The sequence below is a fragment of the Phocoena phocoena genome, chromosome 11 (assembly GCF_963924675.1).
Source record: "Phocoena phocoena chromosome 11, mPhoPho1.1, whole genome shotgun sequence".
NCBI classification, from domain to species: domain Eukaryota; kingdom Metazoa; phylum Chordata; class Mammalia; order Artiodactyla; family Phocoenidae; genus Phocoena; species Phocoena phocoena.
The window spans coordinates 24,358,275-24,379,023 of NC_089229.1; the positions used below are offsets into that span (position 1 = coordinate 24,358,275).

General features: G+C 36.0%; 1 protein-coding gene across 1 annotated transcript in view; it reads right to left on the bottom strand.

Moving 5' to 3' along the window:
* NEDD1 (NEDD1 gamma-tubulin ring complex targeting factor) overlaps nt 1-19,150 on the bottom strand; it is a 44,541-nt gene extending 25,391 nt beyond the window's left edge. The window contains exons 1-5 of the mRNA XM_065887281.1: nt 19,108-19,150; nt 16,728-16,871; nt 13,528-13,622; nt 9,417-9,533; nt 6,467-6,607 (exon numbers count right to left, since the gene is read on the bottom strand). Of these exons, the coding sequence (XP_065743353.1) occupies nt 6,467-6,607; nt 9,417-9,533; nt 13,528-13,622; nt 16,728-16,863 (489 nt within the window). The 5' untranslated portion in view covers nt 16,864-16,871; nt 19,108-19,150. The remainder of the gene's footprint in view (nt 1-6,466; nt 6,608-9,416; nt 9,534-13,527; nt 13,623-16,727; nt 16,872-19,107) is intronic.
* Nucleotides 19,151-20,749: the final 1,599 nt, after the last annotated feature.

Sequence of the window (20,749 nt, forward strand, 5' to 3'; positions counted from 1 at the left end):
AGGCTACATTATGTAGCCTTCATTAAAGGTAAAAGGAATACAGAATGAATAAATACAAAAAATAATACTGTAAAGATAGGTCAAAAGGAAAGACTTTTTAAAAGTCAAAAATAAGGAAAAAGTTAAAAATGATTTGAGAGACAGTAGTAAATCACTGAAGATAAGAAGATACAACAAGGAAAAAAACAGAGATAAAGAAAATATCAAATACTAAAAACTATAATTCAAGAAAACTTCCTGAAAGAAGAAAAGATTTGAAACTACATGTTAATTGAGCATACCATGTACCTATGAATAACAATACAGAATGACCAACACCAAGACACAGTCTAGTAAAATTACTGAATTTTAAAGGAAAAAAAAATCTTTTGGACATACAGGGAAAAAGAACAAGTGAGTTATAAGAAAAAAATACTTAAATTATCATCAGATATTTGAGACCAAAAATGATAGAGTAACACACTTGAACTCCTCAAGGAAAGAAAATGTGAGCCTGCTGCTACTGAGTTACGGTGAAAGAGAATTTGTAATCTCAAAGAAAAAGTCAAAGCAGAAAACATACACTTATGGAAACAATATTAATATATGTTACTCGTGATTATAAAAATTTGGAAAACACCTAAAGTACAGAAATGTTTAAATACGCTGTGGCATTTGAACAATGGAATATTATGTAGCCATTAAAAATTATAGCTATGAAGACTAGCAATATGAGAATACCTGGGACAGAACACTAATAAGAAAAAGCAGAAGACAAGATTGGACCAAAAGAAAGATTATAACTTTATGGAAGGAAGACAGAGCTATACAGAGAAACTGCAAGAAAACATTCTTCAAATCACTTCCTATTAAAATGTAGAAGAGAAGAACAAAAGGAAAAATTATACTTTAAGAATGTATAAACATATGGAAGTTTATTTTTTGCCAACACGTCAATCATAAAACTGCTCAAAAACATAATATAAAGGCTAGAAAAGTATACAAATACTAAAGAAATATATAAAGAGAATCAAGAACATATTATACCATAGTATACAACTGTATACCAACATTCCCATATAACATAAAAGGAAACCACTATTCTTGATATAAAGCTTTGTAGTCAGTCAAACTTTTTGAGTGCCAAAGTTCAGGTATAAACAAAACCAGTCAACCAAGTTAACTAAACTGGAATTAAATTCATTCTTGATAAAATAATTATTTTTAAAATGTAATTAATAATTATTTACCAGCTCTCCATACTCATAAGGCTTATTAATACTTACAAAAGCTATACCTAAAATGTCAAAAATTTAACTGAAGAAAATGGACTTATTTAACATACACTGAAAAATGCTGTATTTAAAATCTCACAGACATTGCATTTAAAAATCACTTTTAAATCTAAGAAATCAATAAAATAGATCCACTTTTTAACTGCTCTCAAAAAGGCTGCAGTCTGAGAAAGGCAACACAGGTTAACCTATTTGTGAGCCTAAGCTGCTGGACTTGCCAAAGAGCGACTTGCAATTATATTCTAAGGAGTCTGTCAGCCCTGGCAGCTCTGCAGAAGCAGTAAGGCTCTTTCTCCCCTGCAGACAGACGCTGCGATCCACAAAAAACTAATAGCTTCAATTCAGCTCAGACACTTCAAAGTAAGATTCTCAATATATTCAGGCAATCTCATTTCCAATATGAAATTCACTATAATGCAGATTCAGTGAGACTCCATGGTTTTGTCATTTTTGCTAAGAAATCAATTTGATGATTTTTAAAGATTTCAAATTCTTGATTGTTCACGGAAACAAAAATAGAAAATTTTAATTTAATCATTATATGTGCCCTACCTACTATTTTTCTCAAAAACCCAAACCTTATAGTAAAACTGTCAGTGTAGAAAATGGGCTGGGTGACAGTGTATTGGAATTGAATTATGTCAATTTTTAGACAGACTTGAAATTTTTATGAACATTGTTTAAATTTAAAAAATGAATATTTAATATACTTGAAATCATAAATGAATTGTGAGGAATTTTAATAAAAATAAAACCTCCACAGATTTCAATTATGCTGCCTGTAAAATGGAAACATTAAGTATACAAAATCATAGCTGTGACTTTCTTTACTAAGAAAACTGAGACTGCATACTTACATACAAAGAGGCCAAGTGGTATTTCCTAACCCATGGCACTCTGCTTTAATGCTGTAGAGAAAAATGAAATAATATAGTACACGAAAAATATATAAACATTTGTTCCAGGAAAAGGGAAAAAAACCAACACACTCCAGTTCGATTTCTTCACCTTCTTTAATGCTCTCCTTATTCTAAGTTGCTCTAAAACACGAAATATGATTACTGAGGTCAAGTTACAATTGGTTAATTAGCAGGGGTTTGGAGGGAACACATTAAACCTAAAGATGTTCAAACCAGTTTGCAGAAGTAAATCACAAAAGCTATTTTAGTAAATTAATATGATTATTCATTAAAAGTTCACACTAAAGTTCCCTAATCTCCACATGTTAGGAACTATGTTAGCATCTCATCTAGACAAAAAACAAAAAAAACCAAAAAACACCAAAACCAAACAAAACCCTGTTGAAAGTATACTTTCATTCTCACTTGACAGTTAAGGAAAAGGAGGCTTGAGAGTTAAGTCACTTGCCCAGGCTCACACAGCTAGCTCTCCAAATAAATGTGGGATTTACAATGTAAAGCGATACCAAAAAAGCTTATAGAGATGCCAACTGCCCAAGCAAGAGGCAGCAAGAACGTGAAAATCTAGGTTCTGGTTCATCTGACCTTGCACAAGAGATAAGCTTTGAGCATTACTGTTTTCCTAAACTAGAAGATATATTCAGTTTTGCCATGCAAAGTAATCAATGAAAAAAATCCTTTGAAAATCAACAATACAGCAACCTGTCACCTAGAATTTAAAAAAATTTTTTTCATGCGAAGAAGAGATAAGAATAAATGTTGGACTCCTGCACAAAGTGACAAGAGAATACTGCAAAGTTTCCAGAAGTCTGGATCCTCAAATCCTTATACACTCAGCTGCCTCTGAGCTAGAAAGAGATTCAAAAGGAAACAATGCTACCACTCTTCAAGAGTCGACCTTCAGATCAGTCAGTTAAGAATCTTGTGATCAGAAAGTCCTGGAATCTCAGTTTTCTCACTTGTAAAATGAGAATAACCTACACCTCACAAGTGAGTAGCAAAGAATAAATGAGAAAATGTAATATAAAGCAATGATCACTGTACTTGAAACACAATAAATGGTGGTAAGAATTCTACAAGGTGATAACCACTGCCTGAATGCTCTCTGAACCCTCTCACCACCTACACTCACCCCAGTGGCAATCGGATGGCCTTTGTAATAAATAATGTTGGCATAACTATATACCTGTATGGAAAGATGAACCCCATCTCACACCATATACAAAAATTAATTTGAAATGGAGCGTAACAGACATAAATTTAAGAACTTCTGTTCATTTTTTTTTAAAGGCATTAAGAGAGTGGAAAGGCAAGCCGTAGGCTAAAGGAAGATATATGCAACGTGTATACCCAAAAGATGACTCCATCTGGAATACAGAATAAACTATAAATCAATCAGAAAAACAGAAATAACCCCAAACAAAAAGGATAAACAGACTTGAACAGTGACCTCACAGTACATAAAAGCGTGCCAACTCATTCAACACAGAAAAATGCAAATTAAAACCACAATGAGACACAACTACACAACCATCAAAGTGGTTAAAGTCAATAAGATAGACAATATTTGTTATGAGCAAAAACGTGGAGCAACTGGATCTCACATACAGTGCTGGGAGAAGTATACAATAGCACAAGGACTTTAAAACCTTTTTGGCAATTTTTAATAAAGTAAAAATTGATGCCTAGCCTAAGACCCAGCAATTTCACTCCTGAGTATTTACTCAAGAGAAATGAAAACATATATCCATAAAAAGACATATAAGAATATTCATAGTAGCTTTCTCACAATAGCTACAAACTGGAAACAGTTCATGTGTCCATCAACAGTAGAATGGATAAATAAATTGTGGCGCATCCACATAATGGAATACTACACAGTGTTAAACAGTATGAACTACTATTATTCCATGCAACAAAGCAAACATAATGAAGACTAAGAGAAACCAGACACATATAATTCTTTTAAGAAGTATGAGGTAGTGACTGGAAAGGATTAAGATTCTGTATCTTGATTCTGGTAGTATGTAGTTACACAGGTGTATGTATGTATAAAAATTCATCAAGCTGTGTATTTAAGATATACGTACTTTATTATATATAAGTTATCTCAATTTTTTAAACTTTAAGATTTTACACACAATAAGGCCAAGAGCAATAACCAAACCTAATGTTTTCACGACCATTCCTTCATCTTTTAATAAGAAAACTCTCTAGCAAAATACAATAAAAACTGAAATCTAAGAATATACATGGTAGTATCTGATCTAATATTTATGTTACTGAAAAGTCAACCCAGAATTTATAAATCTAAATTTAGCATGCTTCTAATATACCAAAGGAGAGAGGAGGAGGAAGAGGAAGAGGAAGAGAAGAAGAGGAAGAAGAGAAGAAGAAGAAGAGAAAGAAGAAGGAGAAAAGAGGAAGAAGGAGAAGATTACTCTATTTCTTTAAAAAGCAAGGCATCTGAACACTAGATACAATTTTTTTCCAATAGTTCCAACTTCTGTGGGCTTAGGTTTTATGTCTCCATTATCATAATACAAATAACCAAAAAAATTACAAAAACAAAATATTATTTCCTATTTTTATGACAATATTAATACATTCTCTGTGGCAAATCACTTATCCTCATCCATAAAATGCAGAAAGTGAGATTACCTCTAAAGGCTTTTCTCAGTTCAGGGTTTCTATGATTCTAATATTCAACTAATCAAAAACTTCTGAGTTCCCTAAATGCCTTCCAAAATAAAAGCCAAACTTTGGTCTGGCATTCAAAGTCCCACTTCAACACTATGTTCCTGCTTACCTTTCTAATCTTTTTCTCACATTAGCCCTATATAAAACCCATACGCTTTCCTTTCTCCTTGTTTTTCTTCATATGATTTCCTCCATATAAAATATCCCTCTCCCAAAGTTCTTTATTAGCCTATTAAGATCTTTGTTATCATTAAATGTATTCATCTACTCATGTATTTATTGAGGATCTTTTCCATATAAGGCACAAAGTTAGACAATGGCTGAGTACAAAGAAACAAACACGGTTCCAACTATAATGTGGACATGTAAAGAGCTAACCCTAATACAAGCTAGAATCAAATAACTGTGAGAGACCAGTTTATATACTAGTAAAACAAAACAAAACAAAATCACTTATAAGCCTTAGACCCAGATGAAATCCTCCCTCCTTCAATTTTCTCTATTTTATTCCCAATCAGACAGTCTTCTCTGTTCTGGATCACCATAAGACTGTTTTTCATCATTCTTCCATAAAATCATGTATATGTACATCTCTTTTATTACCTCAATACATATGAAATCTGAGAAAAGACTTTTTTCTGTACATTTTTAATATCCATTAAATTTTCCTTAAACACTAAATACTATTCAAATAATGATTTTAATGCTTTTCAAAATTGAAGAGCTCGCATATTTTATCTAATAATACTTATGGCCAAAGTGACTACAATAAAAAGATTAAAAGAAGTTTCACCTCATTGGAAATTCCTGTGGAGAATTTCATGGAAAGTTAGCCAAGGATTAGATTTCTTGAGAAACTGAATTTATTCTTTTAAGAATTTTATAGACTAATTTTTTATAAAGGAAAAAAAATCAATAATTGACTAATTTTCCTCTATAAAAATTTTCCCTAAATACTTGTATTAACCTGAAATACACAAATATGCTTTGATACTTTAACTATCACATACTTGAAACAAACAAAAAAGAAAACTCAATTTACCCTGTGCCTCAATATTGGGTTAGTCAAAAAAGTTCATTCAGTTTTAAGTAAAAATAAAAGACATTTTTCATTTTCACCAAGAACTTTATTGAACAATGGATTCATTAACCAAATGAACTTTTTGCCAACCCAATACAATTACTCCATGTCCACCAAACAGAGTATTTATGAACATAAGTATCTGTCTTGTAGCTGACATAGATTAAGCTATGCAACACTTCTATAATTATAATGTCATAATTAATATCCATGTTTTGGGCTTAATCTATTAACAATTATCTGTATTTTTTATACAAAGTTAAGTTCTAGGAGCATGTGACTATTCAGTGGCATAACCGAACTCATGTAAGCACCATCATCTAGTATGAATTAGCTTTTACATACTACCATTAAAGAACAGCTATCTAAGTTTGAGTGAGCTACATGCAAATTTAAAATACTCAATTTTAAAAACTCAAATTCATTGTCTTATGTTAGATAATTTAAAAATCTATCTTATCAACTTTATTTTGAATAAATCCATACTGTACCTGGTTACTACCATGGCCAAAAGGAGTACTAGATAAATTAGTGGTTACACTGTGCAAACTAATTTCACCACTGAGAGATCCAGAAGCAATGTAGCAGTCATTCCAATTGTATGTTACACAAGTTACTTCATCTTTATGATCCTGAATGAAAGAAATGAAAGTAAATGCAGTGCCACACAACCTTCAAACAGCGTATTTTCACGGTTTTTTGTAAATTTCATGTTTTGTAACTATTATGTATTTGTCAATCTAATATATGCTTTAACATTTTCCTCAAATAACCCCCAAAAAATTACTCAAGTGAGTAGTAAACTATCTGATTAACACCAAGTCTTTTCAGGGAACAAAGATTTATTTTTCATAACCATAATAATGGTCAAGCACCCTGAAACAAGAGACAAAAGGGAAAGGTAATTTTCGAAATGGCATTATGTCTACCTTAAAGAATTCACTTCCACTGACAAGTAACATTTATTGCAAGTTGATTATTATGAGAGTCCCTGCCCTTGAGAATATTACTGTTCAACTGAGAAGACAGGACATTTAAGTGAACATGCAAATGGCAGAATGAATGCTAAATGAGTGGCAGAGGCAAAGTGTCAGAGGAAAGAGAGTTATCACTGTGAACTGAGTTGACAGAGGAAGCTTTATGGAAGACAGAAAGCTTGAGTTCAACATTAAAAAAAGTAATAAGAGGTAAGTTAGGGGAGGAGAAAGAAAACTGACACTGCAAAATAGAAGAGAGCAAAAAACAAAAGCCCCAAAGCCAGAATGAGCAAAGCATGTTTGAGATTTGATGGCTGCTGCTTCCATCTGCTGAGTACTGACTAAGGCTGGGAGTTTTATACATTATTATTAATCTTTAGAAAAATCATGGGAGGCAAGGCCATTTTCCCCATTTGATAGCTGAGTTAACTAAGGTTAAGAAACTGTGCAAGCTCACAGAACTGCCAGTGGTAGAGCCAGGATTCAATCCAGGTCATATTCCAAAGCTTATTTTCCTCTCATTATACTCGACTGTCTCCCAAATCCAAAGCGGAATCCACTTTGAGGAAATAAAACTGTTCAGTTTTAAACAAACTGAGTTCACAAGGACTATGTTTTCCAAAATTAAATTAAGAGATATCTAGCCTAGGAGCATAGTGATCAGCATAGTTTTTAACAGTTTGATGTCATACCTTAATAAGATAAACAAACCAACCTTTGTATCTTGTAATTAGATTAATGTAATATCAAGAATAGTAGCTATAATATTCCACTTATTTTACAACTTTTTCAAATGGTCCTTGAAGCATGCTGGGAAATGCCTTTACATTTTACTGCTTTTTTAAATCAAACAAATGCCATCCTGAGGAAAAGAATATCTGATAAGAAAGGAAAAAGAAGGAGTGGACATATAGTGCATCATTCCCATTTGAGAAATTATAACGTGGGGTCCAATACAATTTCTATGACTTTGTAAAGAGGTAGGTGTGTCTTCCTGATTTCAACTGTGGAAAATAAGTCATTCAGCTGAGGATGGAAAAATGAGTAGAATTCTGCCATGTAAGGAGGGATGGGAATAAGTGATGCTCCTAAAACGTGTGATGCTGTGTGACAAAATTGGCCACAGACTTCTAATCTCTTCTCAATTCTTTAAGATATTCTTTATTCATACTAGGTATATCCCCCAAACAGCTTTAATTATTTCATAATTTAAAATATTAAACAATGAATAATAGCTGAGTGTGCCTCTCATCTTTGCCCTTACTAGTTGCTTGACATTGAACAAGTTCTTTAACATCTCTGAGTCGGAGTTTCTCCATCTGTACTTAGGAATAATACTACCTGCTCTGCAGAGTTTGTAGAATAGATAGAATAAATATGTTAAGCACAGTGGCTGGCATGTCAAAGAATTCAATAAAAGTTAAGTATTCTCATTATTGGCAACTTCTCAATTTTCCTGAAGACTCTTCAAAGTTTAGTTAATACTTAAAAATAATGAACTTCCAAAGTAATATTTTAAACAGCAATCATAAGATTATATTTCAACTTAGCTAAGAGAAAACCATTCTTCTATATACTATTTCTCTAGTAAGAATTAACTCAATGACATTAAGATATGTAATAAAATTATAATGATCTCTGGTATTTGCTTCAAAATACTCTGAAGGTCTGAAGATGAGAGTAGATAAGCACATAAATAAAACAATACTGGCCATGAGTTGATCATCACTGAAATCAGGTGATGAGTACATGGATGATGAGTTAAAGGAAGTTCTTTCTCTGTGTATATAGGTATGTGTGTGTATAGATAAAAATGTTTAAAATTTTGCATATTAAAACTTTTTTAAAAGACATAAAAATTAAAAATAATTTAATAAATGAACTTCCAAATATTAAAAAGACAGAAGTCCAAAAAAACAATCACGACCAGGGGCTTTCATGATGATTATTTTCATTTTCTGAAACTGCAAAAAGCTAACTATTTAAAGAAACACTAACTGTCAGTAGTAAACTATTTTAGAAACATTTCATTACCAAGATGAAAATACATACATACAAACTGTAACAGAGAACTAAGAAGCCATATCCCCAAATACTGTCATCCCAAAACCACTCTCATTATTTCAAAGTGCCTTAAAAAGATTTCTAATGACAACAAACCATATTTTTGTTTAAATGAAGTGGTTCACTCACACGAGAGCAGACCAAAGTGAAAAAATAAGGAAAAAGTTTTAACCCCAGCAATATAGCAATATAGTAACATATGTGGAGGGAAAAATAAACCAAAAAAATTAAGTTTTTGGCTACACAGCATCTTTCTTTTCCCTAACAAACCTCACTTCAATTCTGAAGCAGCTTATTTTTATCATAAAAGCTCAAAATTAAAAGTTTGGTAACTATTACTAATAAACACATTGTGGGATACCCATTTCTGTAAGGATTAAAAAAAAAAAAAGTTGCTTACCTTAAGAGATCGATGAACTCTTTTTGATTTTAAATCCCAAATATTAACAGTGTTATTTAGGCCTCCGCTTACCAAATACATTGATGTTGAATTTAAACTGACACATGTCTGCTTTTGCTATTAAAGAAAACAAAAGTCACATTAACCTAACAGAGCCCAGAGCTGACTTTCAAGTCTCACCCAACACTTGGTAAGCACATGAAAAATATTTGTTGAGTTAAATGCTATAAACATGCCAATTCTTGTACTAAAGATTCACCTCTCATTATCTGTCACATGGATTCAATAGTTTGCAAAGTGTTCAAAAAGGCTTTAAGGAAATCAACCAGATTCATGTTCTAGTCCACAGAAAGGTGGTGACAAAGGAAGCTTAGGAAATACCAGCAAGTCTTGGGCTCCCATCAGGGCTTACTTGCCCTTAATATTTCCCTTTAATAAAACCTGGTCTTAGACTCCCACAGAATATCTCACATTAAAATCAACCCACAGCTCAGAAAATTCTTAAGGTAGAGGGAACTGTAAAGAATGCCTAGTTTAAAACCCTCATTTTACAGAGGGGCAAAGTTTTATAAAGATACTAGATAAGATACTAGTCCAGCGTCACAGCAAATCTCCCCCTAATGGCCCAAGTCTCAAACATCATGTCATCAGAACCTAACTCTACACTCTCCCCCACCACTGTAAAGGTCCCATTCATCCAGTTCCTCAAGATAAAAGTCCAGAATTAACCTTGATTCCTTGTTCTCCCTCTGCCCAATCTATCAGTAAGTTCTCTAAACTCCAAGCCTAAAATCTATCCCACATGGGCCCCCCTTTATCTACTGTCATTAGCTAGCACTGCTAGCTAATCCAAACCTTGACAAAACACAACAGCAGCCTCCTAACTGGCTGTCCTGCTTCCACTCCTGCTCCCTTACATCCCATGCTCCATAAGTAGAGTGACCTTTAAGAAATGTAAATCAGATCATGTGTCTCTCATTTAAAAATCTTCAATGGCTTCCAATCACACCTAGAATAAATTCCAAACTCATCATTAACCTGGCTTTCAAAGCCCTATTCATCTGCCCCTTCTTACCCGGTCTCTCACCATTTTCCTCCTTATCCACTAATTCTCTAGCCACACTGACCATCTTCCATTCCGTAAACACTATATTTGCCTCGAGGCTTCTACACAGCTAGTCTTGCCTGGAAAGTTAATTTCCCTGAATCTTGGCTTGAATGGCTGCTTCTGGTCAATAGACATCAACTTAAATGCCACAACTTCAGAAGACCTCCCTTGGCCACTTAACGTAACTTGCTATCTCAATGTCTTATTTTAGCTCTCTGCATAACAACTTATCACTATACTCAGTATTCTGTTTACTAGTTTATTGTCTCTCAGCAGGATGTCAGTTTCCTTAGAGCAAAGACCATATCCATGTTCAATAAATATTTATAGAACAAACGGCTAAAGTACAGAGGTAACCAAGTTTTTCTCACAATGATTATCTATGAGTGTCATCTATCTGGTAGTACCATCAGTAACTATGCTACAAAGAGCACAGTATTGCATGTTTTTCTCTATTTAATTTTCAGATACACTGCATAGTTACATTAATTATTCTCACCTCTAGCTGAATACCATGAGGGGAAAAAAGAGAAATGAATTCCAAAGGGGACATTTTGTGACTTAGTTAAAGGTTAAAAGGCAAACTATGTAGGTTTAGGCCTTTCCGAGCCTACATTTCTACATCTGAGAAACGAGAGATGAGGACCAGATCTACTATTCTTGAGAGTCCTGCATCTTCAGAAACATCCTCTGCTCAAGAGAGCACCAGATTCTTAAAAGGGTGCAGATAACCCCCTCTCCCTCCCCCAAGGCTTCTTCCAGCTCTGAAATTTTGACTGAGTCAAAATTATTAACACATACAAAAATATCAGGAGCACGTTCCATCAATGTTTCAGTATGGTCGCTAGAATTCTCTTGCAGGTCATTCTAGGAATTGACTTTAGTCTAAACAGACTAGTAAAAGTTAGAATCTGGTTATCATTGCAGATCAGGACAGTGTGCTAAGAGCTATCAAAATAACCTTTAAAGAAAACAGAGAAGAAGGGCATCCATCAAAGATCAATATATTAGGATTCTAGTCACCAAAAACCACTCAAATTATTCTTAAGGGCTCAGAACAAAACCTGTATTTATAGCTGCTTACCATAATGATAGAAGATCTTTTTATGTTAATAGATTATTAACGTAGCTAATGAACTTAAATAATTAATGGAAATTGAGTGGTTATTACAGAAATCCTGTACCCTAAGACACAAGCAATGGGTGGAATTTTAAAATCTGAAAATAACATCAGGTCAAATTTCTAGGCTATATAGTAGCCTATCGTATCCATTATAATACTGTTAAGACCAATATGTCTACTTTAAAGAGGTAAAATACAAAATCAAAGAAAATAAATATGAAACTTAATAAAGTTCCACCTTAAAAATAATGTTAAAATAAGTAGGATAGAACCTTATTTTCCCAATGAGCAAAAGTCTAATATCTCAAATGGTACATAAGTAATAGGACTTGGATCCTATGAAGCAAAGGTTACCAACACACTAATATGTTATAAGAAATTACTAATAAAGACTAAAAAACCAATGGTTGTAAAATATGTTTTGTAAGTAAACTAAAGCAGATTTAAATTATAATGATCTACAATGATCTCACTTTCATCAACCTGCATTCTGATATGACTTAACTGTGGGAAACAGAACTACAGCAACTAATGTAAAATATTCACAAAATCCTTAAAGTGGTGTCACACTTGTAAATATCATGTCATTTTTATATTTTACACATTAACAACAAAAAACGGTCCCAAACTGGTTCTAAGGCAACACATAAGAGTGTGTGTATGTGTGTGTGGGTGTGTGTGCGCACGCATGTGTGTAGATAGATATATAAATAGTGGTAGAGGTGGAAATCTAAATTGTTTTGATGTTGATATTTAACTCACAAATGTTTGCTGCCCACCTTTAACATGATCTGAAGATCCAAAGATGACTAAGATGTTCCGCCTGCTCTTGAAGAGTAGTTTGCCTTTACTGTGCAGCGACACTCTCTGCCTCAGTTTCACTTACTGAGGTTGATAGGCAAACGTCATTCCTACCCTTAGCAGACATTCTCTCCGCCCCAGTCTCTTAATATCTGTGGGCTGGAACTGATGCTGAGATCAATCCAACAGATACCTTTAGGAAAGGACTGATAGAAATCCTAAGTCCTTTTTACATTAGATGAGCTTATATTCCAATGCTCTGCTGTGTTCTACTCCACTGTAATTGGAGTAGAACAATTATTAATTGGGCTGCCTTATCTACTCCAGTGTGTAAAATTATGACAATTCATAATGGTTTAGAGTCTGCTACGAAAACTATGAAATTTAAAAACAGAACAAGCTACCAACTAACTACTTATTCCTTTTTATTTAGATCTTATTTAAAATGGAAATAGCTTTCAAGAAATGTGTGATTGGAAATAAGAAAGCCAGCATTATCCTGAATCAGAGGGATTAACTTATAAAACTAAAGGGTAAGAACATATAGTGAGAGCTTCATTTAAATGCTCTGGGACCAAAGCTCTGGGACAAAGACACCCTGTTGCAGGAGAGCTTGGGGAGACTCAGGCAGTACAATGTGGACAGAAGCTAAAGCAGAAGGCTACCATCAGATAAGGCTCTTTAGCTGATGGTCCTGAGCCCAATGACAGTAAAGGTAGGGCTACATCATTAGGACTCTTGCTCAAATCTACTCAGTGACCTTGGTGGAACATCATCCTGTAAAACCACAGCAATACCAGAGAACCTCCCACAGAGGGGAAATGGAGAAAGTAACTGCCTAGTTGACGAAATGTAAGTCCTTGATTGCTCCCCTACTACCCAATATTGTTTTACCTAAAGATGTTTCAGTAAGCACACTTATTTCACCTTTAAGTGTTACTCTATTATTTTAAGCTCAGGTTAAGAATACTGCTTTTAAACACCTTTATATTTAGTTGTCAGCACCATAATAAATAAGCAATTACAACCCAAGCAAAACTAAGATTTTTAAAAGTTAAAAAACAAAACAAAAGACTTACCCCTTCACCAAGCTCTAAAAGTGGAACAGGTTTACACTTGCAACTTGAAACAACTATTTTGTCACCACTGGAAGATGCTGTCACTAGAAAGTTATCTAAATGAAGAGTTATGGAGAATCGAACAATCCATGAGCAGCTCTAGCACTCGACTATCATTATAAGAATTGAGATGATAAAAGCAAGCACACTAAGCAATGAATATAGCTGATACATTAGCTTTCAAAACTGGCTCAGATTACTAATTACTAAGACTAATTCTCTTTACTACTACTGCAGGGAAGAACCATCCTTTATGATTTTGCTATCACTTGAAAGCTATTTAACCCATGTGAAATACTACTCCATTTTCAAAGAGTAGGCCAGAAGGTCTAATTTTATCCTTCAAGAATGAGAGCATGATAAAAGCAACATCAGGCAAGTATCAATCAACCTTTTCATCTATAAATACTGTTTAAGACAGCTATTTAGTAACGCAGTGCTTGATACCAATTTAAGCTAGGAAGCAAATATCCACATTAGTCTCCTATTTTTCCACTAAGAAATAAAGCCTGATATTTTCTCAGGATGGAATTTTTGTGATAGAGTGTTTTAATCTTTAATGTATTAAGAATATTACAGTATATGTAGCAAATATAAATAAGTGTGGTTACACAGCAACTATGTTATGAGAGTTTTGACTTTATTTCAATTCAATTAAATTCAAGTTATTTAAAATATAATTTTAAATTATTAAAATTATTTAAAATTTAATTTAATAATTTAAAATTATATTTTCCTTATTTTACATAAATTATAAGTGGAATAATCAGTAAACACAAAACAATGTAAGTATTTTAAAACTAAAATGACTAAATACAATAATATAACCAAGACCAAGAATCTGATTTTGAGTCAAAACAAATTAAAATATCAGAAGTTTAAACCTATACTTTTAACAAGCAAAGTCTTAACTGCATTACTTTTGGATGATTTACATAACATTCAGATATTTTGTGAACATACCATGGACTGTAATTTTATTATGATATATGATTCAAACAAAATCACTTCCACCTACCTAGATATTACAGCACTGAGAAAAATAAATCATTTCCCTTTCCTTGGCTTCTTCCTATGTTTATTGTTACTTTTCTCCTTAGAATATATTAAAGAAAGGACTGAAAGAAAACAATACAAGAGGGTACTCTAGTTACTCCTTTTATTTCTCATGTAGTTTTAGAAATCATGAGAAAGTGAGGAATATTACCTAGAGAACCAAAAAAAAGAAAACTAATCTTCCTGGCACCTCACCATCAACGCTGTCCTCGGGATCCATGCTAAGTGGTCCCTAAATCTCTGAGTCTGGGAATTCCTTGGTCTTCAGTAACTAACCTCTATGGAAGGCATCAAAGCCTCAATAGGTATAAAACTATACAAAGGTGTTGTACTTGTACAACAAAACTATACAGAAATAAGAAATAAGAATACAGAAATAAGACCAGTTTCCAAAAGTCATAGGACACCATCACATAGTTACATCAGTTTTGTTGATAGACCATTAAGTGGTTTATCAGTAAATGTATCAACTCCTAATAAAATTCCTTGGAGGAAAAATATAATAAATCTCATTAAGAACTGCTACTCTTATGCAGTGAGTAACAAGGAAAATTAAGCTCTAAACATAATAAAAATCTAATAATAGAAGGAACCTCACACATTTGTGACTCTTTTTAAAACATCTTACCCCACTCTACATCTAGAGTCCTTCAAAAATGCAGTCCCGGGCTTCCCTGGTGGCGCAGTGGTTGAGAGTCCGCCTGCCGATGCAGGGGACACGGGTTCGTGCCCCGGTCTGGGAAGATCCCACATGCCGTGGAGCGGCTGGGCCCGTGAGCCATGGCCGCTGAGCCTGCGCGTCCGGAGCCTGTCCTCCGCAACGGGAGAGGCCACAACAGTGAGAGGCCCGCGTAACGCATAAAAAAAAAAAAAAAAAAAAAAAATGCAGTCCCTTCACCATGAGTTTCATTAATAGAGCACCAAAGTTATTTATTTTGCTACTTTAATACAAAATCAAGGAATGATGAAGAGGTAAATTTAATTCAATAAGAAAATTCATCATTTTTGTTATGTATTTGCAAGAATAATTAGATTGAGCATGAAAACTTCTAATGTTTTTGTTCATGAATCATTCATATTTTAAAGCTTTGATATTTTTACTTTCATCAGGAAGCAGAATATTACTACTTTGATACTGATAAGATCAGACACATGTTAAAGCTTAATCTGTTGTTTAAGAAATAGTGTATGCGTATGAGCTCCACAGACGAATGATTATTTCTAGCATACCAAGTATACAGAACATTTTCATACAAAAGGTGGTAAGAATACTTTGTTTACAGCAGTGGTTCACAACCGAGGGTGATTCTGGCTCCCAGGTGACATCTAGCAATTCTGGAGATGATTTTTGGCTGTCACCACTGGGGCTACTGGCATCTGGTTGGTAGAGACCAGGAAGGCTTCTAAACATCCTACAATGCACAGGGCAGCCTCCATAACGAAGCATTATCTTGCCCAAAATGTCAATAGTGAGATACTGAGAAATCCCTATTTATGAGTTCATTTTATCCACATCAGGAACTTATTAAGACAGGAAGGATGTCAATCAGAAACATAAAAACCTTAGGAAAGTTCAATCTAGATAATTTTCCTGTCTTTTTGGGAAACAAGACTATTTTCATCACAGATAGAAAGGAAGAGAAATACAGAGAATACATCAGTAAGATGGGAATGTTTGACTATTTTTATCTCTTCCCTCAACCTTTGCTTCTGCCTTCAAGTTCTGTCTTTAATTTCCCAACTACAAATATCCAAACACAGACACAAAACATCATTCCAGAACCTTTCAGAACTTTTCCCACCATTACCTACCTTATTCCATTTGATTCAATAACAAACTGTCAATAACAAAACTAATTCTATGATCTGCATCTAGTAGCTAACATATTTTTAATAGCAGTGTTTTTCAATGTAGTGAATTGCAAATAAGTTTTTAATGAAATCAACAGAGAATATCAGTGTGCATCATATGACATACTGTTTTCTAAATTCCCATTTCACAGCTATGCCAAATATATTTCTCATTATGGATCACATGCAAAAGTTTCATTGATAGTGGTTGTTTAACCTAACAAAAAGTGGTTGTTTAAAAAAGAAAAGGATACTATTGCTGCTCCAACACACTGAGCTGATTCCATGTGGTGATGTGTGTGGGTTGAACTTATCCACCAATGTCATAGATGAAGCATCCCATATTTTAACATCATCTCCCGATGAAGCAAATCTGAGGTTTTCCTGCATGACTGCACCTGCAAACAGTTTAAAACAACATATTTTAAAAACAATTAAGGATAGGTTTTAAAAACAAGAGTTAAGATGAGGCATCTTATCTAAAACAAGTGGCTCTACTCGTTCACTTTTGTCTCAGAGACTGTGCTCACCACAAAGTTTTTGGAGTGATCTCTCTAAAACATAAACCAGATCACATTCTCTTAGCTGACCTTTCCAATGACTCTCCAGAACAATTACAATGAAATCCAACCTCCTTAGCGTGCCTTACACAAACTGGCCTGCTGTAACATTCCTACCTCTCTTTCCCAGGGCCACCAAACTCACTGGCCTTCTTTCTCACCTCCGAGTCTTTCTGTTTGCAGCCCCATCTGCTGGAATGGTCTTTCCCGATTTCCCAAGGTCATCTCCTTCACATCATTCCAGTCTCAGCTCATGTTTCTTCCTCAGAAAGGCCTTCCCTGACCACCATGGCTAAAGCTGCTCCATACCAGTTGTCCTATATCCCATTACCCTGTTTCATTTTTTATGGCCCTTCCTGCTATCTGCAGTCTTATTCTCACGTCTGACTCCCCTTGACTTGAACAAAATAAAGATCCTTAGGACAGGGATTTCATCTTGTTTACTACCAGTCTTGAAACATTCCTGGCACACAGCTGGTACTCAATAAATAACTGTTGGATAGGTAACTTCCTTACCTTTTAAAAAATTTATGATAAACTGTAGCACTCCTGCAGGTCAGAATCCCGCCATGGCAGGCTTTCCAAATAAGTCTAAAATTAGCAAATACAGCCTAAGAAGATGTCACTAAGTCCCTATACCAACACACAGTCTACAATGCCTTCGCTTGTATTATCTGTTCACAGTATACAGTTCAAACACAGAATTCTGACAAAGTGATTTCATAAACCAAGGCAGTCTAGAAGACAAAAAGCAAGTAGTAATGCATGACGGGTAAGAAAAAAATGCTGAGAAATACCTGGGAGAAAGGGGAAGGGAAGGGAAGGGGGCCTAGAAATATACCCTTCACACCTTCCTGGTGTGGACAGTGCAAGAGTGCAGCAGCGCCTAAGTGATATTACAGACAGGTTCCCAAGTCATCAACAAAACATCACACTTATGAGGAGCAGACTCTATTTCAGAGGACAACCTAAAGGCCTAACAAGTTACAGGGCCCTTTCATTCTCCAGAGACAAAATTTTCAATGTGTTTATAAAGAAGCTAAAACTTTTGTTAACTAGAAAAGCCACCTATGTGACTCACTATGCTTCATTCATCAGATAAATACAGTTCTACTAAGAGCTGTCAGTCACCTGTTGAAATGGAGACACAGTGTTTGGATTTGGTGCCTTAACAGCTGGTAACATGTGCCCTTTCGGATCCCTACTCAACAACAATGAAGTGCTGGAAAGGCATCTGTAAACCCAGTAAAAACCACTGAAAGATATCTTTACTATAATCTTAGACCATTCCTGTTGAGCGGCGTGATGCAGCGGAAAGATCGCTTTAGACCTGGCTCAGATGATCTGCCCCAGAGTTAGGTGACAGTCACTTTGGCCAAGTCATTCAACGTCGGTCTCCTCCTCTCAAAGTGGAGCGGGAAAGGGCCCACCAACCTCAGTCTTCCGAGAACTGAGCACATTTTAAGGGCGCGGCATCATATCAGCCTCAGGAAGAGGCTCCCATCAAAACTGAGCTGTCCTCAGGACACAAGGCGGTAGCACCGTCAGCCCCAGATTCGGGGAGCGCAGCTACAAAAAACAATTCCGCTACGACTTAGCTTAAACAAAAGTTCTACAAATTTCAGTAAAAACCCAAAATGCATTTTACTTGCAGGAGTCTTGCTCAACTGGGGTTACCTCGTAAAATGCATTTGAGCGCCTGCTAAACGAGTTGGATTTGAGAGGTTTGCAAAAAGAGAACGGGATTGTGGACAAGCGGCAAACTTTCCGGAGGCAGCGCAGACCCCAGAGCCGCCACCGACCTACCCCAGTTGACCCGGGCCACCTCTCAGGCCCGACCGGAGCCCGTCGCAGGGGGAGGTGCGCGACCCCGTCCCGCGGCTCCCTGGAACTTCCGCGCCAAAAGCGCCGCCGCACCCCTGCCCAGTAATCGTCCGGAGCGCCAGGCCGGCCGGAGCCCCGGGACCCCAGGGGCCTCCGACCCGCCCCCTGAGGTGACCGGAGAGCGGACACCAGTAGAGGGCAAGTACTCGGCAGCCGTCGGCCCCCCACCCCGGGCCCTCCGGAACCTCACCTCTCAGCCGCCGTACACCGGGGGCCCCGGCGCGGCCCTCTCCGGCGCTGGGCTTCCGGCTCCCGCCTGGACTGTTAAACTTCGGCGGCCGGAAGTCCCGCCCCCGGATGGCGTCACCGGGAGAGGCGCTACCGCAAAGGATCGTTTGGGTTGGTGGCCAGGGGCAGGGCCAGGGCCAGGGGCGGTGCTGGGCCTGGTGGGGGTCCTGGTCCTAGCGCCTGGGAGGGATCTGGGGGCCTGGGCGGCTCCCTCCACGCCCCACCGATGGCGCTAGGGCCAGAGGCTGCTGCCCTTTTGTCATCCATTTGTTCGTTGGCTGCCTATTGTGTGCCAGGCACTCTGCTAGACTCAGGGTGCACAGTGCTGAGTTTAGCCTGGGAATACAGGGGTACGGTCAACACTCGTGGTCCCTGGCCTGGTGGAGCTACAGTCCAGTATTAGAGGCAGACGTTAATAAATACATACTTAAATGAAAATCAAAAACTCTGAGAGTTGCCTCAGATGAAAGGTACAAAATGTATGAAAGGGAAATGAACATGGATGTGGGTTTGGGAATGTCTTTCCTGAAGAGGAAACCGTGGACAGCCGATAATACCCAATGCAATTTACAAACCAGGAGACATGCTAGGAAAAGCTAAGAAATAACAGAAAGCCTGAGTGTCTGAGTTATCCGACTTCAAAACCTATGATCTTTTTTCCAAATCATGCTGCAGGGTCAGGAACATCAAACACCATCTGGTTGGGAATTCTTCTGAAGGAGATGCTTCTCAGAGTGGGAAAAGGAGTAGGTGACTTGAGCTTTCATACTCCCCTTCTAACAGGGCTTTTTTTTTTTTTTTTTTAATAAGCTCTGCTGAGAATCCTTTTAAAAAATATAGGGCATTTCTTCTGTAAACAGTGTTATTATTCTTTCAGCACAAGTACATACTTGGAGTGTGTTTCTGAACTAGGTATGTAAGCCCCGGTTATTTGCAACAATATTGCAAATAACTGGAAAACTCTAATAAATGCAGAGAAGAAATTTTTTCAGAGCAGAAATTGAAGCCCTAGACAAGCTATAAAGATTGATGGGGAGCCTCAAAACAAAGACAGCAAGCAGCAACCGCCTTAATTGTAGTTTACAGTTCTTGAGGTTATTAAATACATGTTGGCAGGGGTGGGGACCAAAAAGTTGGGAAATAAGAAAATAGAGTAGGAGTAGGGGCAGGAGGAATAAGGGCAAATAGGAGAAAGAAAAGACAATTAACTAAATCTCTGAAAATTTGAAGTCAGCAGGAAAGTGGAAACTAGAATATATGAATATATGATATAGCAATATATCATATTATATATTATACAATGACATAAAAATATTTATGGAACAGATACTTTGCTAAGCACTATATATTTGTGTGTGTAGATATGTATATGAAGTATATATATATACTATATATATGTAATTTTATGTTTGTAAAACACATGTACTATTATATGTCCCCATTTTACATATGAAGAAACAGAGGTTAAGTAACTTGCCCAAGGTCACACAGTTAAGTAATGGTGGACAGCAATTAAACCTAGAACTGTAAGACTACAAAAACTGTGCTCTTAACCATTATGCTATATTGTCAGGAGCATAAAGGGCCAAATATTTACCTCTGCT